This window comes from Tinamus guttatus, unplaced genomic scaffold, assembly GCF_059628265.1.
Source record: "Tinamus guttatus ecotype Peru unplaced genomic scaffold, ASM5962826v1 Tinamus_guttatus_pri_ptg000627l, whole genome shotgun sequence".
NCBI classification, from domain to species: Eukaryota; Metazoa; Chordata; class Aves; order Tinamiformes; family Tinamidae; genus Tinamus; species Tinamus guttatus.
Genome location: NW_028289161.1, coordinates 98,364 through 106,564, shown reverse-complemented (window position 1 = coordinate 106,564; position 8,201 = coordinate 98,364). Strand labels below are relative to the sequence as shown.

The 8,201-nt window shown below is 52.3% G+C and overlaps 1 protein-coding gene across 1 annotated transcript; it reads right to left on the bottom strand.

Annotated features, from left to right (window-relative positions):
* Positions 1 to 800: 800 nt before the first annotated feature.
* LOC148592289 (endogenous retrovirus group K member 5 Gag polyprotein-like) lies at positions 801 to 1,812 on the bottom strand. The gene is given in 2 exon segments (XM_088535260.1): positions 801 to 924; positions 926 to 1,812. Coding segments are annotated over 2 exon segments (1,011 nt in total).
* Between the last annotated feature and the right edge of the window lie 6,389 nt (positions 1,813 to 8,201).

Genomic DNA, 8,201 nt, shown 5'->3' with positions numbered 1-8,201 from the left:
ATAAGCAGGTCCATTATCTGTTTTAATCATTTTTGGAACCCCCATGACAGCGAAACAGCTAGAGAGGTGTCTTATGACATGAAGCGCCCTCTCTCCCGCTTGTGCTGTAGCCCAGATATACCTGCTATAAGTATCAATTGTTACATGCAAATATTTTAGCCTTCCGAAACTGGCAAAATGAGTGACATCCATTTGCCATACTTCATTAAATTGGGTACCTCTTGGGTTAACACCACACCCCAATCCTACACCCCCATTGTGTTGACTGCAGACCGGACAGGCTCTGACTATGGCTCTAGCACTGGCTATGCTGATGGAGAATTGCCGTGCCAGACCCTTCGCATTTTGATGATACCTATCGTGTGCTTCCCTGGCCAAAACCATTCTTTGTTGCCCCACGTCGAGGGCCGACATTACTAGTCTATCTGCTAATGCATTGCCCTCTCCCAGTCCAAGGTCCCATTTATGGCTTCGTATGTGCAGAACCGCGTATGGCGAGGTTCTGGAGCGCAGGGCCCTTTTCAATTGTAGAAGCAGCTGGTATAGTCTCCGGTTGTTAACTTCCTTAATTGATGCGTCTTCAATCCGGGCAACCACTCCCACTACATAAAGAGAGTCCGAGACCACATTCAGTGGTCCCGAAAGGTGGGTTACTGCCCACACGACAGCCAATAGTTCAAGAGTCTGTAAACTGTCTGTTGATTCCGCTTCCAGTATCTGTTGCTCCCAGCGGCCCATCCTTTTCCATACAATAGCAGCCTTTCGAGATTTCTTTCCGGCATCAGTGTAGAGTGTTGTCTTTACATCTGCTGCCACGTCCAAACCGAGGGATCCTGGGGTTGCGGGCTGCAGACCGCAGGAAGCGCTGTTTGCTGCTTTCTGGCTACTTGTGTCTGGGCGCGGCCAGTCGCGCTGGGTCTCCCAGTTTCCCGACAGCCTACGACAGGCTCCACTGGAGTGAGAGCTGGCTTGGCATTGAGGACACCATACTTCAGGAGCTCGGCACTCTCGTCGGATGTGCCCCCGTTTGCCACATCGATAGCATTTCAGGCCAGGAGCAGAATTCTGCTTATTTTTCATGAGCCCCACCGAAGCCTGGAGAGGGGCCAAAGCTGCCAGAACTTGAGTCTGCATACAGGCAGCCTGTTCCTTCAAACCTTCCCCCAGCCCTTTAATTGCATCCACTAAAAATGCCTGATTTCCCGAGGGCATGGTGGCGGCCCGTTCTAAAAGTTCTTCTATGCTCCACCCTCCTGGCAGGGTCCCAATCAAATGTTTAATCTTCTCGTTCCCATTTTGAATGGCACATTGCTTTAACAGTGCTCCCTTCATCCAGGTGGGAACCCCAGCTCTGTCTATGGCCGCCGCCACCTTATCTATAAACGTCCCCAGTGGCTCCTCCCTACCCTGTTTGATCCCCATATACGGTGGCGCTCCCCCCTGCTCTCTAACACGATCTAGCGCGGCTCGGAACAACCTCATGGCTTCTCGTGCCTTATCAGGTCCTATAAGGGCCTGGGCTTCCGTTCGTACGTACGGTCCTATCCCCAAAAGTTCGTCCATTGTTACCCCATGGAGGGGATCCCCGGGTTGTCGATTGACTGCAACTGCATCATGGACCAACGTCTGCCAGTGAGCCCCGTGGAGCATTTGCTGATGTGCTGTCAATATGAGCCGCTGCAGGGCTCGTAAATCGTTCGGTAACAAGATGGTCGTATCAAACATATAGTCCAGCATTTGCTTCACGGGTTCACTTTTTGATCCATATTGTCTAACTGTATCTCGTAATTGAATCAACATTTTCCAGTCCATCGGAGTATACTCCACCCTCATTTGCTGATTTCCCTGCGGGTCTACAAAAGGTGTGTATAACACCGGGCAGGCCAGCATTCTTAACTCCCCTAACTCTGGGTCCCCCTCTTCTGCAGCGTGTTTGGCTAATTCCTGCCATGCTTCGCCCCGTTTTCTGGTGAACTCACTCCATGCTCCCTCCAAGGGGCGGGCGCTAAGGACGGCAGCGGAGGCCGCGCCCTTTGGAGACATATTCGAATTCAAAATGGCGGAATCGAGATCGGGAGGGGCCGACGGTGGCGGCCGCTCCCCGCTCCCTTTTCCTTCCTCACTCTCCTTCGACTCGCCCTTCTGAGGGATGATAAATGTACGCGTCCCAGGAGCTAAGGGCTCGTCCCCATATTCATATCGGGCATTATTGTGCTGCGCGGCAAGCGCATGACTAGCCGCTCTTTTCTCCGATTCTCTCCGTAAAAGAGCGTTATGTACGGCTCGCCATAAACGTCCCTGCTTTTTCGCGCTTTTGTCCTCATCTATAGTTGCTGCCCATAAAAGCTCCCCAAGCTTTTGCCACTCCGTGAGCTCATGTACTGTATGTGGGTTCTTAAAGCATCCCTTGTTGAGACCCCACTCAAGCAAACCTGGCAATTCCTTTTTCCAATCCTTTGTTTCATATCCCTCCACATTGCACTGTTGCAACGTACGCATAAATAATTCATACGCCACTTGCCTATCCATTTTTATCGCTAGCAGTTACTTTTTCTCCAGGCTTCGGTGGCGCGTACGGCCCCTCACTCACCGATGTGGCCAAGGGGGGTGTCGTTCCTCTCCGCTCCAAATGGCGGCTTCGGCACCGTCCCGGCTGCGCTGCGGAACCCGACTCTCTAATACTTCTCTCCTTCGTGGCGATCACGTCGGGGTCACCATTTGTCGGAGAGAGGGAGACTGCAGACACCCGTTGGTCATCAACAGAACTCGTTTATTGTCTTACAAGCAAGTATTTTTATACAGGAAATAACTAGCCTCATACATATTGCAAAGCCTGAGCTCATGATTGGCTGTCGGGCTGGAAAGTTCTGGAATCCCTAGATGGCGAACCCCCACTATCAGGCCGGTCCTAACCGGTTCTTGCAATCCTCGTGGTTAGGACAATGTCAGGGTAACCTTGGTGTGCACTATAACCTACTTACACTAACTCCAGCTGGCTGCCAAGGCCCTTCTCCTTGAGCCAGAGCTGAACCATGTCCTCCACACGCAGGCATCTCTCGGCCCAGCCAGCCTATTCCGATGTCACTGAATGATATGCCTGCCCTGAGTTAATTAGATTAACTTTTTCCACTGTGATGATCTGCCTGGGTCTCTGCTTTATACTGCATGGTGCTCACACAGTAGTGAAAGGCACCTGGGGTCATTTGAGATGGCCAAGGACATTCCCCACCTGGTTTTGTCCTGGAGCTCCATGAGAATGTGGGTTTGAGATTTGCTGCTTAAGAGCAAACAGACATGGGCAGGTTTTTGGTACCTCCACTGTCTCTTCAACTGTCCCCAGGTGTTTGTGTGTTGCCAGCTGACTCCCACCTTCCATCAGCAGTGATTACAAGGGGAGCTTAGAGAAGGAGCTCCTGTGGAGATGTCAGTGCTGTGCACACTTCAGCATGGGGAAGCAGAATCCCACCTTCTGTGTGTTTGTGGAGTTCAGGGGAGGAATCTGAATCCCATCCCAGACCAAGGGCTTCAGAACCAGCATGGGATGCCCAGATTGACTCATCTGAATCCATGAGCCCCCTTCTTGCCCCTGTCTCAGTGTCCTGCCTACATGGTCTTCCTAACTAGTCACTTCCAGAGTGGGACCTTTCTAACTTGCACAGATAGTCATTCTCTTGATGAAATAGACGGCAAGTTGGGAATCCTTCTTTCTCTACTCATTAGGAAAAGACAACAAGTGATTATTTTAGTTTACTTAACAAACATTTCCCAGGAGGAGGGAGCACAAGGGGCAGAGAAATTGGTGAGTTCAGCTGGGCCTCTGCTCCTGAGCAGGGCCAGGCTCCTGGGACGGAGGCAGCTCGTGGCAGCCTGGCAGCACTGCCCAGAGACAGCCGAGTGCAGGAGCAGCTCCTGTGCCAAGAGCAGCAGGGCTGCGGGCACTGCCTGCTGCTGCGGACAGCAGAGGAGAGAAGGCAGCGAGAGGGGAACGGCAGTGTGAAGGAGAGAGGAGAGCTTGTTTTGGGAGAAACCTTTCCAGCCCTTGACACGGTGAGCGGGGCAAATCTGCTGATGTTCCTGGAGGTCTCTTCTGAACTCAATGCATGTAATTATGGATCTAGATTTTAATGGTCTCTCTCCTGGAGTATGCAGGGTTTAGCAGGAGGAGGAGATGCTTCAGAGCAGGGATTCCCTGCCACACGCTCACAGGGACAGGGCATCCTGCTCCCTTCTCTCGGGTAAGATGCAGGGGAGTGAAGCTGCACTCTGCACTCAGCTCTGCATGGGCTGTGATTGAGAGCAGCATCCCCAGGCCCAGGGTGCTGTGTGCCCGGGACAGGGACTCTGCAGCCTGCGAGGGGCAGCACTGCCCAGGGTGCTCCCCACAGCGCTGCGGGGAAGCGCTGCGTGGGGAGACTGACACCCGTGAGGGCAGGTTCATTCTGCTGCTAAGAGGCTGCTGCAGAGTGAAGTCTGCTCACAGCTCCAGCTCATACACAGGGCACGTGCGAGGGGTCCTTTGTGGGAGCAAGATCAGAAGGGCCACTTGAAAGGGAAGGAGCTCTCCTTCCTCTCTCTGCTCTTTCAGCCTCCTTAATATTGCAGGGGGAATGAAGGAACAAGTTTTCTGTTTTTGCAGAGAACTGGGAGTCCCAGATCTTCATGCCTAGAGATCAATAGGTCTGTGAGAAGCCTCAGCAAGCTGCTTCATGCCCACCTTAGCCTACAGGTAGCATCCATATCGTCTTTGTGGACTCATAGGACCTCATGTGACCAATTCCTTAGGATCTGCAACTGCAGAGCTGCCCCTGGACATGGCCCAGAGGTTTCTGCAGGGCAGAACTGAGCACACAGAGGGTGATACCATATGGGATCTGTGAGCAATGGCAGGGACAGGACACTGGGATAGAGGAAGAGCTGGCGGCAGGGACAGCTGCAGGCAGCAGAGATGGGCAGGGAAGGGGCACGGGGTGCAGGGCAGGAGCCTCCTCCTCTGCAGCCAGACCTGCAGCAGAGGAGCGGGGCAGCTCTCCTGCCACAGGTCATTGCCTGCCGCCCCACCAAAGGGCTAAGAGGGACTGCCCTGCGACGTCCCCCTCGGAGAGGTGACATACCCAGACGGTAAAGTGACAGTTTTCCAGAAGGCCTCTCTGTCCCTCTCCTTGCCTCCCTTGGCAGCACATTGATGGTGTTGCTCCTTGTTTCCCCTCCCATCCATGCTTTTTCTGTTCTTGCTCTCAGCTTTCTGCAGCTGGATGTTTTCAGCTGCAGTTCAGACACTGATGCTACAGGCTGTGGAACAGAGGGGTCTGCGTGGGAGTGAGGTTTCCCAAGCCACCTTTTGTCCCGTGGAGCTCCTGGAAACGCAGACTGTGAGATTAGGAATTGCACTGACTCTCCCTTAAGGACAGCCCGTGCTCAGTGCTAACGCTCCTTTTGCTGTTTTCCTGTGGTGTCCCACCAGGCTGCCCCCTTCCCTCCAGAAAGGCTCTGCTGCCTCATGGCCATTCTGTGATATCTGAGTGACGTGTGAGGAAGCTGCCGAGATGCTGAGGGTATGGAGGTGGTGGTGGGAGGCTGTCCATGAGCAGCTGAAATGAGCCCTGTGCGTCTCTGGCCAGGAGTGTGGAGACCTCCCTTAGGTGTGTGGAGAAAGGGTGAGAAATTTGGAGATGGGCACTTGGAAACTGCACAGCTCTGCTATAAGCAGAGCCTGGCCTCCTTTGAGGGCAGCATAATAAACACGATGATCCTCTAGCTCAAGGAGACATGAGTACAGGACAGATGGGAACAAGACTAATAGATAAACAAGATAAACTGCACTAAGATACTCTTACTAAAGGGAGGTAATGGAGGATGGTGTCAGACAACTGAATGACTTCAGGGCTTTTATGTTCAAAAGTTTCTCTTAACTTCTCCGTATCTTCTATTCTTTAGACAGTCCCACATGACTGGAGGGAGCTAATGTCCAACAGCAGCTCCCTCAACGAGTTCCTCCTCCTGCCATTCTCAGACAGGCGGGAGCTGCAGCTCTTGCACTTCTCGCTCTTCCTGGCCATCTACCTGGCTGCCCTCCTGGCCAACGGCCTCATCATCACAGCCGTAGCCTGCGACCACCGCCTCCACACCCCCATGTACTTCTTCCTCCTCAACCTCTCCCTCCTCGACCTGGGCTCCATCTCCACCACTGTTCCCAAAGCCATGCACAATTCCCTGTGGAACACCGGGGCCATTTCCTATTCGGAATGTGCTGCCCAGATATTTTTCTACTACTTCTTGTTTTCAGCAGAGTTTTCTCTCCTTACAGTCATGGCCTATGACCGCTACGTTGCCATCTGCAGACCCCTGCACTATAGGACCCTCATGGACAGCAGAGCTTGTGTCAAAATGATAGCAGCTGCCTGGGCCAGTGGCTTTCTCTATGGTCTCCTGCACACTGGGAACACATTTTCCCTGCCACTCTGCCAAGGCAATGTGGTGGAGCAGTTCTTCTGTGAGATCCCCCAGATCCTCAAGCTCTCCTGCTCACACTCCTACCTCAGGGAAGTTGGGATAATTGTGGTTAGTCTTTGTTTAATTTTTGAGTGTTTCATTTTCATTGTGGTTTCCTACGTGCAGATCTTCAGAGCTGTACTGAGGATCCCCTCAGAGCAGGGCCAGCACAAAGCCTTTTCCATGTGCCTCCCGCACCTGGCTGTGGTCTCCTTGTTTGTCGTTACTATATTGTTTGCCTACCTGAAGCCCCCCTCCATCTCCTCCCCACTTGTAGATATGGTTGTGTCCATTCTGTACTCAGTGGTGCCTCCAGCCCTGAATCCCCTCATCTACAGCATGAGAAACAAGGAGCTCAAGGAGGCACTGAAGAAATTCATCCAGTGGGTACAAGGTCAGTGATAACAACTGTTTCATTCACTCACCAGGATATCTGGCATCAAGGCGGTATTTTATCCATTTCCTTTTTTAATTCTCTCTTTTACATCCATCTTAAACTAATAAATACTAAAATAAAGATGCCTAGTTTTTGTCATGTCTGCACAGGAATCTCTCATTTAGCACTTAAAAATAGACCATGATAAAGCAGGAAGCCAGGCTTCCCCCTTCACTAGCAGAGAGGGGGGATTCTCTGAGCTGCTTCTTTGAGCTCCCTTGGATGTGCCCAGTGCAGGGAGGAGAGTTTCCCTCTGCAGCGTCTTTTCCAGCACTGACACCAAGGGACCTCTGGGGTACAGAGTCACGGCGGGACAAGGGCAGGTGGGCTGAGACCAGGGGTCCAGTGTTGTTTAGGAGATCTCAGCTCTCGTGGCTATGGTGAGAGTGTGATCTCAAATCTCTCTAATACGACAGAAATGACAACCAAGGGTCACCACAGGTTTCCATGGTTCCATGCAAAGCTCCAACACACAAAACAAAACATGAGTGAATTGAAGGAAAGTCTAGAGGCAGCCTTCCCATGCCTTCCCATGGCATCTTTCCTGAAGACACATTCCAGGGGGGCAGCAGGACGTTCTCTATTTAGAGTTGTCCTCCTCATTTCCGTGCTGTCCTTCCATGCTTTATTCTGCAGATATGGCCCAGGAACTCTCATAACCTGGTAGAGAGAGGCTTGTTTTTCCTCGTACCCTGGAAGAACAGGCAGGACCAGTCCTTGGGCTCCCTTAAGCCACAGCTCAATTCCAGAATAACATTTCCATAATAAAAGGGGATCTTCCCTATGATGGTCCTGAATATGGCCTCTCTTCAGAAATGGGAATCCAAAAATATGGCCAAGCATGTCCAACCACAAATGGGCCTGCTCTTTTGCTTGTGAACTCCATGAGATCCAGGGGATGACGTCAGCATTCCAGGGTGATCTGTTAGCCTCAATCTAGGGTTCACCTCCCAGTGACCACTGCAGACAGGCAATGGTCTCTGCATTGCCTGTGCCAGGCTGCCCCACACGTGACTGTGCTGATGAGAGAACCCCCAGGGGATCTCCAGGCACAGGGTTTGCCTGGGAGTGGGCACTGAGTGCAGCTTTAACGAAACAGGGATGACTCACACTGCAGGGAGCAGAAGGTACAGCACTAAACCCAGGTACACATGGGGAAAGGAGGGCTCTGCAATCCCCAGAGAGGCAGTGGGGACCCACCACAGCCTGGAGCTAGTGGCCACCCAAAGACATCTCCTGCCATTGCAATATTGTGGGGCACTCTGAGTACTGTCAG